Genomic DNA, 16,905 nt, shown 5'->3' with positions numbered 1-16,905 from the left:
TTCATCTAACTTATCTTTCTGGATACCAAATGTCAGATTTGCATAAACCCTATTTACAGCGTTATTGCCATATTTCATTTCCGTTTTTATCCCCACAAAATAAACGAAACACGTTTTAAAAATGAGAACTAGGCATTCGGGCTCCAAGTGTGGATTAAAAGCGTTTATTGGTGACACCACATGTCTGCACATGTGTAGATACCGTTAATAAGATAAGATATCATGTGTCACTTTCAAATAACATGTATGATGACAGTTAAGTCTATTACTATCAGAGTAATAAAACACAGCATGAATTAGGCTTCATGCTGGGTTTTATTTCTCGTAAAGTAATGCAGATGAACATTGCTACTATTAATCACCTAGTAACTGGTAAAACTATTAAAAAACATGAACTATTATGCGATGATCAGATCGATAACATAAACTATTTAAATCTGCTAGTATATTCGATAAAAAGTTATTGTAATTGTCTTTTACAGTGTTGACGTTCAGTTGTTCGTGGGGACAACCGCATGCATTTATCCATCACTTACACTTCTCAAGATCTCTTTTCGGCTTTGGAAACTATATAAATTCAATGTCACCAACAAATCTTTCAGGATATCGATTGTACGAGTTACATAATCCCCATTGACACCGTTTAACCATTTTTAATCTTCGTTTTAAAAGAGGAAATCAAAAGAAACTCGTTACAATAAAAGTGAACCTAGACATAGCTTGTCTAGAAAATGGCGGACAGTTCGTTGCTAACTCGCGCGCCCGATTTATCGATTGCTGATTGGTAGATCAATTCTTAGATAAGAATTTGATTGACAGTTGGCGTCATGTCAATTCCAATGAATATAGGTCATAATGATGGACTGCACAGTTTATCTACTCACAACACCATAAATATCAATATTTCATCTATATTGCATTTTACAGTTACCATTAAAATTCAGTCTTACATCTACCTGCTCATACGTCGGGGGTCTTAGGCCACGACTTTTATATTTCTTGGTTTACAAAACCGCCGACCCTAATTTTTGGAAAATGGGAAAAAAAATAAAATCGGAAAATCGTCTTTTTTTAAATATTTTATTCCCGACCGCACTGCAAAACGAGCGAAACGAGAAAAAAAACGATCCTGTTTGAGTACGGTTGCGAATAAAATCAAGTAAGTACAATCAACGATTGGTTCACATATATTGCAGAGATCGGGATATTTTTCAATGTGACACATTATGTACCAGTCCTTTTATGGGCACTTCTCAAAATTTATTTCGGGTAAAAATTACAGACAATAAGAAAATCAGCGTCAGTCAAATGTCGACCCCATCAAAATTTATTTCCGTGTCTGTGACGCAACTATATTGTTTAACATGTTAATTATATTAAACAAACCCGATAGTATTTGATAATTAGTATAAATAATCCAATAAAACACTGCCATTATTTACGATATATGTGTTTAGGAATTTTGTAAACACGTCCGCCATAGTTTATAGGAACTGTACAGAAAGTTTGGAAATCGGAACAAATCGGTATATCTCGGAAAATCATTGATAAATGTATTTGTCGTTTCAATGCTTAGGGCCGAGTAATTTCGGCAAATCGGAACTCAACTTGTGCAAAACACTAGCTCAATTAACCGTTAAACTCCGCCTCCGTTCTCTGCAAAAGATTTGAAGGCGGAGCTATGCACGTGCTTTTATTAAATTGGAGGATTGCAATTGAGAAACAAACACACGATTGGTTCGGCATGTTGATTGCTAGACAAAGGAAGCCAATTTTTTCGGCGCGAAATTTGTCGCTTAATTGCTTCCGACAGAAAGCGGCTTTCCTTTGATGACGTCAAACTGTCAATTCACACAGACTGCACATTTTCGGAAGACTTTAACTGACTCCTTGTTTACAATTCCAGTAAAAAAAAAACACTTGCTAACATTAAACTTTGGATTAAATAATCAAAATAAAGCAAAAGCGAAGTTGACAAATATGATTAAATTAATTCGCGTCAGTTCAAATAAGACGTTTTGCGTTGTAAATCAACGAGTTTTCATGACAACAACAACTTTGACAAACATTACCGCGACGACGCATGGATCGATCTACCTCGATTTTTTTTTTCATGTACGATCTCATAAGTCGAGTAAGAGCAAACACATACCGGGTAATTTGTGTATGAGTAGTTTATCTTATATAAGATTTATGCAACGGGCATCGCATTGCGTAATGGTGCGCATCCAATTTTGGAAATGAAGCGCAGTTTTTCGTTTTAATGGGAGAAGAACGCATGTCATGTAATGGAGTGTTTAAAATTGCCTGATGTTACATAAGGTGCTGTTAGGACTCATTTCATTTGAAGATATAGATGTGTTTCATTGCATAATTTGATTTTTTGTCTCTGTGTTAAGGTTATAAAAGATATGATCTCTTTGTTCTGATGTTATTAGTATTAACTTTTTTTTCCAATGTTTTTTTTTTTTTTTTTTTTTTCCGACCGCCCGATGGACCATTTTCAAAATAATTTTTGTAAACCAATAAAAAAAAAAGTCGTGGCCTTAAAATGATTCAGAAATTCGACATTCTGTGCATGCGCACTTCATAAGTTGGGAAAAAAATTACAAGAAAATTGGAAAATCATCATTAAAATGATGACCCCTTCAAATTGATTGTCTGATTGTGTGGCAAAACTATTATTGTAATTATAACTCTGCCACCCCATCAAATTCATTGTCTGATTTTGTGGCACAACAATATTGTAATTATAACTACATTTTAACAAACCCGATATTATAGTTGTTATAAATAATATTACCTTGCAATGTGCTAACTAGTAATAAACCAACAAAACACTGTGTCATTATTTATGAGAAATGTCTTTAGAAATTTCGTAAACACACCTGTTATCAATTGGTAGGAACTGTACAGGAAGTTGGTTAATCGGAACTAAGAAGCCTTTCTCAGATATTCGTATATAAATGTATTCATGGTTTACGAGCATAGGCTGAGTTTTTACCGCAAATCGGGACTCAACTTGCGTAAAACATGTTCAATTAACAGGCCAACTGCCAATTCATGCAGAGTTAATTTTCGCAAGACTTTTAATAATGCCATTGACTCGTTGTTTACAATTTCAGTAAACAGCTCGTTAACAATTTCAGTAAAAAATACACTTGCTAACTTTAGTTTTCCCTAAAGTATCAACTTCTACCGTGCAATGATTGGGGATAGATCTTCTTCGAATTTCTTAATTTTTTGTAAATGAACCATCTCATCAGTCGAGTCTGTAATTTTAAACAAATTTGGAGGCAAACAATCTTGACTTATAACTGCAAGTTATGGTACACAGAAATGGCACTTCTTATTATTGCCTTGTCAATATCATTCATTTGTAAGCGCATATATGATGTTGACACACTGACATAATCATATTTAGAAATAAGAAAGCAGTTAACAGAATATTAATAATTAACCATAGTTTTTTCTGCTGAAAATTGGGCTATTGGATACTCAACTTACTTTAAAATTCTTTTTTTATCAATATTTTTTTCAAAATAAGACCGAAATGGAACACTATTCATCTCATGTTAAAAATTCAGAAGAATCTGAAAGTTTATTTGCCAATTAAAGGCCTCATATTTTTAAACATGCAAGAAAACAGCAACAGTGAGAATCCATTTATTTCATTTCCTATCTGCTTTAGCTTAGAAATGCAGCGATTAATTTGGAGATGAAGTAAAAAAGATAAGAAGCATAAATCAGATATCATACTAGTTTCTTCTGAAATTTTCTGAAATTTCAGTATTTTAGAAAACAAATAGCACAAAAGTGAATTTTCCAGAGTTCAATGTAGCACAAAATCTGATAAAATGCTTCAGTTTTAACAGTTACTACTTTCAAATCTAAATATTGTTCATTCCACAAATATAGCTGGCATTGTATCCCTTTCACACCAGTATTTATTCAACACATTTATTCAATATTTCAAACCAATACAGTCAATCTTGTATTAAGAGACCACTCAAGGGAGTAATCAAAAGTGGTCTCTTAATAAAACGGTCTTTGAATACAAAAGGCCATTCTGGAAGAACGCTTACCCTCAATTTTAATCTATATGAAGGATTATCTCTTTTATCCACAATGATTTTAACTTTTATAATAAAATGAATATAAACACAATGCATAAACAATATTTTACTTATAATGTGTTTTATTTTTCACTTATTATAAATTATCATTTATTATAAATCAATTGTGTGTACATATTTATTTGCAAAAACAACATAGACAAGGAAATATTTTTCCTAAGAACAAAGAATTTTGCTAAAAATGTGTAACAGTCTACATATACATGTGTACAGCTAAAACTAGAAATAAATGTCAGAAGCCAAAAGCTATGATATATTATCACATGTATTTCTCTTTCCGTTTCTATATTGCGCGTTTTTTTTCACCTGACACATTATTTTCCACGTCTTCAAGCACCTCGGCTTTACGCTTAAGAATGTTCTGAATTTGGGTTTTTCCGACTCCAATCTCGTCTGCGATTTTACGTGCACTTATACTCTTTGACAATTCCAAAACCCGAATTTTCTCGTTCAACGTTAACACTTTTTGTTTTGACATTTTAATTTCTGCATGTACGCTTAAGGAAATCTAACTCGATTATGATACATAATGAGCTGAAAAAATTAAAACACGTCAATTGAAAACAAACAATCAGACCTGGTTGGAAAATTTATTAAGTAAATAACAATGTGATTGGCTTACAAATATCTACTAATTAGCATTATTACAAATTGGTAATGTACGGATTTCGACAGATGTTGCCGATTAATAGTTTATTTTCCGCACTTCTCAGGAAATGTTTGTCGCGTACAGTGCATTGTTTCTGCACCTGTTATCTATACTCGAGAAAAATCGGCATTGTCTCTTAACGATCCACATAGTAAACTATTTAAGCTGTAGACTGTGCGCAATACGTTCCCCTATTATTCAACTCAATAAATTAATACGCAGTCTACAACAATACTGGTCAGAACCGGTCAACGAGACAAAGCATAATCATAATGGTTGTGAAAACAAAGCAGAGGTGTAACAGTACATCTTATCGGCTTAGATAAACAATTAACACGGATTTGTCCCTGAAAGATCGATAGATTAACCACTTTTACCTCCTAGTGGTCGCTTAATACAAGATTCGGACATCAAAATACACACAAATCAGCGGTCGCTGGTCGCGTAAGACAAAAGTCGCTTAATACAATATCATTATATAGCGAAAAAGCTCCGTGGGATTTCAAAATGGTCGCATAAGACAAAGGTCGCTTAATACAAGTGGTCGCATCCACAAGATTGACTGTATTTGTCAAACAGCTCAAGTTGAAACTTCAATGTACAATTAAAGGATAGGTGAATACACTACCCTTTAAGTCCCATTTGTATGCCTTGAAAGGAACATATATAATATGCAGTGTCACTACCTTAATAATTATCATAGTATTACCCACCGTTCCAAGCTTAACCTTTTCAGACAATGAAATACTGAAACTCTATAGAAGTTTGTTGACAAATTTATTTCTGTATTACATTAGAGGTATAAACTTTGTTGCTATGTTTCTGTTACATAGATTTGCGTGTTACTTACAGGCACATGTCTGATGAGGTTTTCCAGCTCCCGGTCACTCATTCGTCTCATAATGATGTGTATATTCTGCCTCGCTATTGCAGACTTTTTCTTAAGCTTGGAAAACTCGGGCGTTCTCATTTTGCAAATGTGAGTTAATAATTAGTAATCATCCAACCTGTTTTAGTCACTCTTTATTTGTGTCACTTAGCTGTTGTTTTCTTAAAGTTGTAATTAATTGTTATTGCATTTATCAAAACTTCAATTTTCTTCAAGGTGTCTCAGGTTCCAAATCAGTATTTCATAATATTTGCAATTTCATCAAATATATATACCCAACCGAATTTTTTTATCTCCATACAATCAATTATCAGTAGCATAAGCTAAAAGCCTATCCAATCATGCTTCATAAGTACAATAATAATGAAACATCAGTTTTAACCACACCCCTCCCTAATGCAGAAGCCACACTTCTAAGATGTTGACTAAGATTATATAGAGATGAAAACATGTGATAAGCATTAATAATACAGTCTCATTAATTATGAATTGTTATCACAGACATAATTGACTCCCAATAACTTATCAATGTAATAATTCATTATATCATCAAGTGGTATCAGTACTTCACACCCACTAGGGGGAGGGATAACCTAAATGATTAGATGTATCTATAACTAGTTTCATAAGATTTAAGCCTGTGAAAACTTCAAAGGCCAGAGCTTTTTGAAGTAGTGTCCAATCTAAATGAGAATGAGTAAAAATTAATTAGCATTTCTAGGGCACATATCAATTATTTATTTAAGTTACCACAGACATAATTGACTAACAATAAATAATTAATATAAAAATTCAGAATACCATCAAATGGTATTAGTATTTTAGAGGGAGGGATAACATACATGATTAGATGTATATATAACTAGTTTCTTAAAAATTAAACCTGTGAAAACTTCAAAGGCCAGAAGCTTTCTGGAGTAGTGCCCAATCTCAATGAGAATCGATATTAAATATTTAGCATTTCAATTATTTATTTTAGTGTGTACAATTTTTGCCATTGTGCAACTCAAAAAGCAACTAGATGACAGTTAATTTTTATTTCTTACCTGCTATAGGTGTTTCTTTTCATGATAGTAAACATTATTGATTATCAATATATTAACACTTTCATTTTTGTTTAGTTGACAAAAGGTTTCTATAATGAACATTTAAAAAAAAAAAAGAGGAACTTCCCAGCCATTATAAAAACTGCTTGCCCAAATCTCTTAATAATGCTACAGAGAATGAAAATCAGTTTCCTATAACTGTATCTTCATATGCAGTCTGAGAGATGGTAAAAATAACAATTTTTTCTTGTAAACATTATTATACATAGTACAAAGAATATAGACAGGGGTGTGATTGAGGTGAAGTCTGAGGGGAGGAAAATTCTATAGTCTGATTTTGACAACGTGATTCACGTGCATAATGCAATGACAGACCTTAAAACTGACATTTAAATAAACACCATCTTAAACTTATGAACAATATTTATTTATGAACACTTTAAATTTACATTTAACATTTAATGCAAAGTCACCAGTATAAATTGTGATCAAAATAAATGTGTGTTTCGATCCCTGTGAAAGATGACGGCAATCTTTCGTTTGATTTCAATGTCTAACTAAGGTCAACAGTGTTCAACTAACGACAATTTACCACAGGATCTGTTGTTCAAGATTGGAATATGACTTCAGCCTTACCAAGACAGTCAATGTTCTGTACCCATTCAGAAAGTGGCATCGCTTTCTGATTTATATCCACTGTTATTTCTTCCCTTTCCCATTTAAATTTATTTTTCAATGTCAATTTTGAAACATCGCTCCTTTCAAAAACACTTGGGCAGAATCTACCAGTGTAATATGCGGAGACGTTTTGCGGAATGCAGATTTTTCAGGCAGCTTATGAAATATTTTTTAACGAATTTAAGCGAATCACAGAAATGAGCACCGGACAACCCCATCTGCTGAAATCTGTGGAAAAATCACACCCCTGTATAGATCACAACTTTCATAACTGATTTGTTAATGACCAAGCTTGCACATCTCAATTACAACAGAATTTAGTTTATTACATAGGTTTTCAGCAAAAAAGTCAATTACGCTAACCATAATATGCAATGTTTAATCTATTTGATAAAATGTTCCAGTAATGGCAATCATGATTGGAAGGGCGTAATAAACCATTCGTTATAATTGACTGATACTAAATGTCACTGCAAACAAGAAAGCTCCATGGTCATGTAAACATTCAGGGCCCTCACACTACTTTGGGGGAAGGGGTCCGCAGCCCTTAGGAGGGGGAATTTTCGCGGCGTTTCCCTTTTTGGGGGATTTTTTTACTTACTCTCTCATTATTTCATTTGTACATGTTTGCACTATATTCATTGCATTTTTCATAATTTAGTATGTTTGAAAAGATTAAATTGAAAAAGAATTGAGATATAATAATCATGAGACACATCTTTCTATTAAAAAAAAAAAATTTTTTTTTTTTTTTTTTTTTAGGGGGAATTTTTCCCCCCAAAAGGGGAAAAAAGTATACTTTTCATGTGGGGGACTGCCGCCGAAATTCGGCGGCAGATTTGATAGATTGAGGGCCCTGACATTTTACCAAATGGATTATGTCTGCCAATCATAACCACTCTGTAACATTTTCTCATCGAATTCACATGTAAAATATGGTCTTAGACACCAAAAATCTGCGAAAATACGCTTATCCACTGAAAATTCTCACCCCAGCATAACAGGTCATGTCAAGAAGTGGGCGAACACAAATGAAAATAGAACAATACAAGAATTGAGTGTTCAACTATAAGCTTGATACCGTAAATCCACGAATATAATACGCCCTCGTGCATAATACGCACCCCCGAGTTTGGTCAAAATTTATCGGTAACTAGTGCCCTGAAAATCAATAGGGGTCCACTGCGAGTCATGATCATTCTACCTATCAAGTTTCATGATCCTAGGAATAAGCGTTCTTCAGTTATCATCCGGAAACCATTTTACTATTTCGGGTCATCGTGACCTTGACCTTTGACCTAGTGCCCTGAAAATCAATAGGGGTCATCTGCGAGTCATGATCAATCTACCTATCAAGTTTCATGATCCTAGGCTTAAGCGTTTTTGAGTTATCATCCGGAAACCATTTTACTATTTCGGGTCACTGTGACCTTGACCTTTGACCTAGTGACCTCAAAATCAATAGGGGTCATCTGCGAGTCCTGATCAATCTACCTATCAAGTTTCATGATCCTAGGCCTAAGCGTTCTTGAGTTATCATCCAGAAACCATTTTACTATTTCGGGTCACTGTGACCTTGACCTTTGATCTAGTGACCTGAAAATCAATAGGGGTCATCTGCGAGTCATGATCAATCTACCTATCAAGTTTCATGATCCTAGGCCTAAGCGTTCTTGAGTTATCATCCGGAAACCATTTTACTATTTCGGGTCACCATGACCTTTGACCTAGTGACCTCAAAATCAATAGGGGTCATCTGCGAGTCATGATCAATGTACCTATGAAGTTTCATGATCCTAGGCCCAAGCGTTCTTGAGTTATCTTCTGACAACCACCTGGTGGACGGACCGACAGACCGACCGACAGACCGACATGAGCAAAGCAATATACCCCCTCTTCTTCGAAGGGGGGCATAAAAATTGAAAATCAGAGTAAAATACGCACTAAAAAAATCAGTGTCCGAAATCGGCCATTTCCGAAAAAATGTGTCAATATATTTTTGTGCTGTGAAAATAGCAAATCAATTTGGTGTTGTCAACTATCTGTTACCCCGGTATATTGATCGGGATGTGTTATAGTGCTGTTGTTATGACAGTTGCATAATAAATATCTCTGTCTATTGTTTAAATTACCATTGATTGTAACCGATAACACACGGGCCCCTTGCTGACATCCGGGTCAAGCAGTCATAATTACAAAAGAAAGAAGCAGAGACGCTGTTTTTTGTTTTCACATTTAATTTAATTTGACAATATTTGGGCCGATAATAATTATAATAATAATAAAGTAATAAGAAGACAAAATGGTTACTTCCGTTTTTATAATTGTCTAGATGAATTACTTTTTCTTTTTTCGAGTTACAAACTCGATACTTTAATATAACTTAAAATACAATTAAACCGCTCGTGTTTTTCATGATCTAGTTAATTAAAATACGCTGCTGTCATTAGGGCTAGTTTGGGAGTAAAAAACAAATGAATTAATTATCACCTTTCAATTTAATTCGGCATCGGCAGACAGGTGTAATAGACTCTATTAGCATCATAAAACTAATTATTTAATTACCACTCTTTACTTCAGATATGGTAAATATGCGGTAGAAAGATAAATAGTGGTCAGCTAAGAAATATTTATTTACGGGTATTGTCAGTTGTTTTTTTTTCATTTGCTAATCTCTTTATACGACTTAGCGTTCAGTCGCTATTTTGTAGGCAGACGACGATATAAACTGTGTATTCAAAGTATACAGTGTCTGCGCATGGATGACCCAATATTATCCGATAGCTCCTCCCGTTCTCACGTTTCATTCGACAACGTCATTTCATGTGTAAGCGAGCTCAATGTTGATTGGCCAGCTACCATGCGCACTTCAATAACAATAAGGTCAAGCGATATCTCATAATCGGGTACAGACCGGGTTTCGTTTACTGTTCGAATTGCGAACACTTTCATTAAAACAAAGAGACAAATATAAAAAAACCAGTCCGATATAAATGGCGGATGTTTTCAATGAAATTTTACTAGATTTTCGCATTTTCACAAATAAGATTTTTATTGAGCCAAATTCTCAATATTTTCGCAAATGACTCAAATGGCGAACAACAGCGCAAGCCCTGTTGCACCCCTTTGATGTAATGGTGTAGTTCAAAATGGCTGCCGCGAAGCGAATAACGGCGATTAAGTTGAAAATTTGCACAGGAAAATTTTTGTTCTGCTCTAAACTCGTATATTATACGCACCCCCTACTTGAAGAAAAAATCGGCAGGTAAAAAAGTGCGTATTATATTCGTAGATTTACGGTAAATGCTGCCAATATTCATAGCCTTAGTCATAGCCAATATCTGATGTGGATGTTTTATAGCTGCTATAAATGATACCACAAAGAAAGGTAAATAAACAGTCACTTCCTATTTTGCAATGTTTGTGAAATCCCATTTGTTAGGTGCTGGATGTCATCATCATGATTTCATTATTTCTTAAGAGTTTATTACCCTCTTCCACAAATCGGTTACAACTTATGTGTCTATGATAAAAGTGTGAAATGGATTTCATTTAAGACACTTGGATTTTGCCACGACCCATCAAATTATTCAGAACCAGTATAATGGCATAACATATCAAATATATACCAGTAATTATTTTAAATCCATTTTCTTCTGAGTCAACATAGCGGAATAATATAGAATAATATCAAGTATACACCATCCGCATGCAAGCAGGAAAGTACCATGCCCCCTATCATGAAGGACCCATTGAGAAAACCCCTATAGCAGGGCTACCAGATCATGCCCTCGGTTGGGCCCCATAGTCCCTTGACCTAATCCCACAGGATGTGGTAGGCTTGACCAGAACCACATCAGATGATGTTTATCACTAAAAACTACATACTTTAAACTCTTAACATCAATAAAACATTAATTGAATTTGCCAACTTTTTTAATGGCAAAATTCCACGTCATTAACATAATTATTGTTATATTATTTGAATGATAATAAATTATAAAAAGTCCACTTTGTTGCAGATATAATGGATTTGCAGGATATATACTCAAACAGAAAATGCTTCCAAATGTGTTCTAAAACAGCAATTAATTCATAAGCAAAACAGATTAGACAGGATCTTGAAAAGCCTTTCACAAGAAAATAAATGAAGTCAGAAATTGCTGCAATATTTTATAGCAATTAATAATCCTGTGTGGGGGGGGGGTGGAATCAAAGTAAACAAGTGTATTTATGTATAATTCATCAATTTTTAAATGATAAGAAGTAAACAACACAAATTTCTTCTCTTGAAATTTGCAAAGCTTAAACAAACAAGAGATGTGTTTGTCAGAAACACAACGCCCCCTTATGCGCCGCTTTTAAGCCATATATTTGACCTTTGACCTTGAAGGATGACCTTGACCTTTCATCACTCAAACAGTGCAGCTCCATGAGATACACATGCATGCCAAATATCAAGTTGCTATCTGAAGCCACATAGAAGTTATGAGCATTTTTCGAAACCTTAACCCGAAACCTAAATGCAAAGTGTGACGGACGGTCCAATCACTATATGCCCTCCTTTGGGGGCATAAAATCAAAACCTCCATAACTCAATTAATTTTACACTTTCATCAACTTCCATACATCTTGTCAGCAAAACAAAAATATCTGGACTTCAGCCTAACCATGGCAGATCTGATGCCTGTGATAGAGAGACATGTTGACAGTGTGGGTGGGGGAAAAGAGACATCATAATGTAGCCATGATAGTGTAGATAAGGCTGAAATCGAGACACCAAGGTTTTTTTATTTCTAAACTGGTCACCAACAAGTGTCTTCAAAACAGGTTTGTCAACTGTTATAGCCATTTTACTTAACATTGTCACTGATTATTATGATTAAATCATATGGGTGGGGTAAAACAATAGAATTACATGAGATTGTCCGAAGATAAAGTCAACAGCATAACCTGGCAGATTTACAACCCTTCAACATTGCCATTCACTCATTTTATTTTAATTCAAACAGAAGGACTTTATTTCCTTCATACCCCTATTCAATTGTTAATATATCCATTAGTAAAAACAGTTTATTTAACATGCATGGAAGCTAAATAAACATGTATTAGCTATATACTCTAATACAATGAAAGATTAAAAAAAACATTTCCATTAAAAAACTTAAATGTTTCAGATTCCAATTTTGAAAACTGAAAATGTTGATGAAAAATAGTAATTTAAGTATAATACATAAGCATATACAAATTGTCTGAGTGAAATTCATTCATATAACAGTAAAAAAGTGAAAAAATAAAGTTAAAAATATCTGAGTGAAATACATTCATATAACAGTAAAAAAGTGAAAAATAAATTTTAAAATAAAGTTCTACCTTTCTAAAAGTGAAATTCAATGGAAACATCGAAACTTTTGGCAGAGGAGTAATTCACAAATATTTCGGATGACCAAGAAGTAAATACAGCAGGAATCATTATGAATGGAAATTTTTTAATTGCCCATTGTCAGTTAAGAGAGCAGGACATAAAATGTGAAAAATGAAACAAGGAAATAAAATCAAATAATTTTTCACAATGGCAGTCTTTATATTAATTGTTTCAATCTATACGGCTAAACCATTATGCTTTATATCACAGAAGTAATATCAGTAAACATTACCTGTACTTACAACTAGCATTCACAGTGTTGTCCAGAAGCATTGGCAGCCTGCGATTTCACCGGTTACATTCAATCTAGATGCCGGCTACTTTTCCCCAAAATATCAATTGAAGTGGTGCAAATACACCCTTTTTATTGCTTATAGTCACCGTTTACTTTGAAAATAAAACTGGGTTCTCAAATGTTTTTGGAGAACACTTATTCAGCTATAAAGTGCAGTATGAAACTTCCCGTTACCTCATGTGAAAGACTGAGAGGGTTGCGCCGATTGGACTTCTGGCGGCCTGACAGTGTGCTCGACTGGCCCTTGCTCCACCCATCTGGACTCAGACTGGGTTTGAGACCTGAGCCTGGGGAACCCGAGGGTGCCACTCCCTGTCGTTCTTGATCTCTCTGAAACAAACAGCACATGGAATAGGTTGGAATGCTGTCATCACAATGTAAGACCTTTAAAAAATTTATATTAAGGTAGAGCATATTAGATAAATTGTGTTCATGGAAAGAAAGGGACATTGCGACTTATTCCAGACTTGAGAAGAGTTTGACATTGAGACTATCTCCAGACTTGAGCCCCCCCCCTATCTGTGGATGTTTGTGTGTGTGTGGGGGGGGGGGGGGGGGGGGAGATGCATCGGTTTAAAAGTTAGTTTAGTTATAAATAAAGGAAATGATAGGACCGCCATGACACTCTCACAATCATTTTTACATGAGATGAAAATGTATAGGACTTCCTGTCGAAGATGTACTGAAGAAATATCTGTGTGATAAAATAGTGAATTTGGTTGAAAGTGAAGTTGTTCTGTATACATAATGAGAAATATTGAAACATATGCATGTCCACACAAGAAAAGAAAGCAAATTTTCATATGATTGGATGTGTTTTTCATTCTGTCACTGAGAAATATGTGGCAGTTTGCCCCTTCCTTTCAATTTATATTACAACTATAAAACACTTATGGAATCTCTGCAAACATTTTGCAGAAACAGTATAAACTAGAAACAACTTGTGAGCAAGTTTGGTGAAGATCAGATGAAATTTTGGGACAGACCGACAGACTGACCGACAAAGTGACTCCTATATAGCCCCCATTACCAAAGTGACTCCTATATAGCCCCCATTACCAATGGTAATGGGGGTATAAACACAAATGAAAAACAAGATTTGTACCTTGAAAAGATCATACATATCCTTAGTCAAGAATTTCAAAGAAAATTTCCTCATGTTTAATCCATTATCAATCATTGATTGCTGCAGGTGGTGTACGCTCCATACAATTGACTAGCACTGCACCATTTGACAAACACAAACCCAGTCAGAGTTGTGCAATTCTGCTGTATGTCTGCATCTGTCTATAGATTAAAGCCGTGGTAACAAAATCCTGATAAAACAAGATCATCATATATTCCTGCGAACACATAGGACACTGAATATCCCTTTTAATATAACTTTGATATCTTATCAACAATCTTTGCACCAATCTTTAGAGCACCTAAATCGCTTTATTGTTATTTGTCTAAAACCATCTGTGTATATTTTTTATCAAAATTAATGGTCCTCTTCACAGATGTGGAGCGTAAAATCATCAAATAAAGAAACTATTGTTAGGCTGCTGTAACCCAAGCATTCCATAGATCTGCTGGTATAAATTCAATGACATTTAAATACAAAACCCATTTTTCTTAACAGCTGAAAGATTTCATAAAGAAAATTCAGATACTGTACAGCACATCTTTTGAAACATGATGTGTCCTTCTATGGCTAAACGGCAATGCCAACTAAATCCTCTATGATTAAAAGATTGAAATGTTGTTATCCCAATGTAAACATAACTTTCCAGTATACAAACATATCTATTCTCCACTGCGAGTATTTTAAATGTAAGGCGCACTGTCCCTACTTTAAAACCTATGGTGATAATTATGAGACAACCGTACAATGGTCAAAGGATATCAAACAAATTTGGCGTATCAAAACCTGATTATTATAAAAGGCTAACTACTGTTATATAGCATGAAGTGAAAATAATTGCATTTATTAAAATGCTATATTGGGCTTTGACAAATTCCAACAGATTTCAGTACACAGCAGTGGGAAAGTGCAACAAACGCATTAACTACCGCCTTCAAAGTTTAAGCAAACAAGACATAAAATCTAGGTGCAAGTTCATACCAATTTATTACATTTTTATCTTTTTTTATGGCCTTTATAAAACATTAAAATAAAAATGAATGTAAGAAAAAAACATTAAATGCTGAATTAAAGAATATGATTTTTTTTTCATAACAATGCCATGTCATGCAAAATTTTCCCTCACAAGAAAATAATTGAACCATGAAACTAAACAGCTTATAAAAGTTGATTTATGACATACAATTTATTCAAAACCATATGTATAATAAGATTGTATATACTTTTGAAGTGGGCTGAACTTTTACCTTAAGATGTCACAGTAAAGTACCTTTGAAGGCATTTAGCAATAGAAGTTTGAAAAACAAGACCACCGAATAACGGGTGCCAACGCTCGGCTGTGGGTGCAGTTTTGAATAAATGAAAGCTTGTCAGAAGAATATTAGAGGTAACAGTGACCTTGACCTTTGACGTAGTGACTCAAAAATGGGTGTGGCGTGTAGAACTCATCAAGGTGCAGCTACATATGAAGTTTCAATGTTGTAGGTAGTGCTTACTTTGATTTTAGAGCCAATGTTAAGGTTTTAGCACGACATGGACAGCAGACGCCGAGCTGGCTATGACAATATCTCGGGTTTTCTCTGGAACCAGCTGAGCTAATAAAATAATATTCATTATTTATGAACATCTTTGCGCAATCGAATACTCCCATGCAATTATATTAAGGACAATTTATTAGCCACAGACAGCGTTAAGTCAAATGCGTGAAGTTGTATCAAGTCAGTGATTGTTTCACAATTTGTACAATGTGAGTCACAGGACTCAATAGGCTACAAAAGTACAAGTCCTACAGTGAAAAGTATGAATCAATCCAATATAATGTAATGATAAAATGTTATGATTTTAAACACTGGAATAAAGCAGCATATCACTATTTGTTTCATTTCTAAAGTAGTGCTGTTACTTTTTTTCATTGAAGTAAACACAAACATTATAATAGAATTAATAACTGACTCGCCATGATCTCAAATAGAACAATTCACTTGCTGACAAAACAAAACATAATTTACAGCTAGGAGTCCTGTGAATATTTGTATTATATCCTATTATTACATTTCCATAATTATTTGACACTTTTATAATTTTGAACAAGGCTCACAGTGACAGACAGTGAACGATTTCAGAATCTAATGTTTACAAAAGCGTTAGTAAAAAGGGATTATTAGAGGATATTAAAAAAATGCATTAATGTAACTTGATCAAAGGTAATCACGTGATAGTCAAGATGGCGACGTTCATGCAGAGGCAGGTATTTTTCGCCGTTTTATACCCATTATTACTTGTATTTATTGTTTAAATGCCACTCACTTTCCAGCCATATCAGCAAGAACATTACTAGCGTTTATTTTGTGTTGATATTCGCTGTTTTTCTCGACTTTATTCGCTGCAAAATTTCTTTTGCGTCGCCATCTTGACTATCACATGATAGCGTCCTCTGTTATTGCATATTACAGACTCACCAGTATTTTATTATTTATTCAATGCAAAAAGTTTGCATCAGATACCCAAGACTCAAGGTAAACAAGACAGTAAAAAAGACATGTTTTCATAAGGCATGCATGCCCCTTAACTGCAACTTTGTCTCAAAACTGTTTTATGGCCTAATCCAAGCCTTGACCTCTTAGTTTGACCATGACCTTTGAGGTGGGGAGATGACAGAAA

The 16,905-nt window shown here is 34.3% G+C and overlaps 1 protein-coding gene across 16 annotated transcripts in view; it reads right to left on the bottom strand.

The window, feature by feature from the left end:
- LOC127865158 (regulator of G-protein signaling 12-like) overlaps positions 1 to 16,905 on the bottom strand; it is a 168,068-nt gene that overhangs the window by 31,749 nt on the left and 119,414 nt on the right. For all 16 annotated transcript variants that reach the window (XM_052405061.1, XM_052405064.1, XM_052405065.1 and 13 more), the window contains exon 10: positions 13,293 to 13,448. In XM_052405061.1, the coding sequence (XP_052261021.1) occupies positions 13,293 to 13,448 (156 nt within the window). The remainder of the gene's footprint in view (positions 1 to 13,292; positions 13,449 to 16,905) is intronic.

Source organism: Dreissena polymorpha, chromosome 1, assembly GCF_020536995.1.
Source record: "Dreissena polymorpha isolate Duluth1 chromosome 1, UMN_Dpol_1.0, whole genome shotgun sequence".
Lineage (NCBI taxonomy): Eukaryota > Metazoa > Mollusca > Bivalvia > Myida > Dreissenidae > Dreissena > Dreissena polymorpha.
Note: the sequence above shows the minus strand (reverse complement) of the source record. Positions and strands in the feature narration are given on the sequence as shown.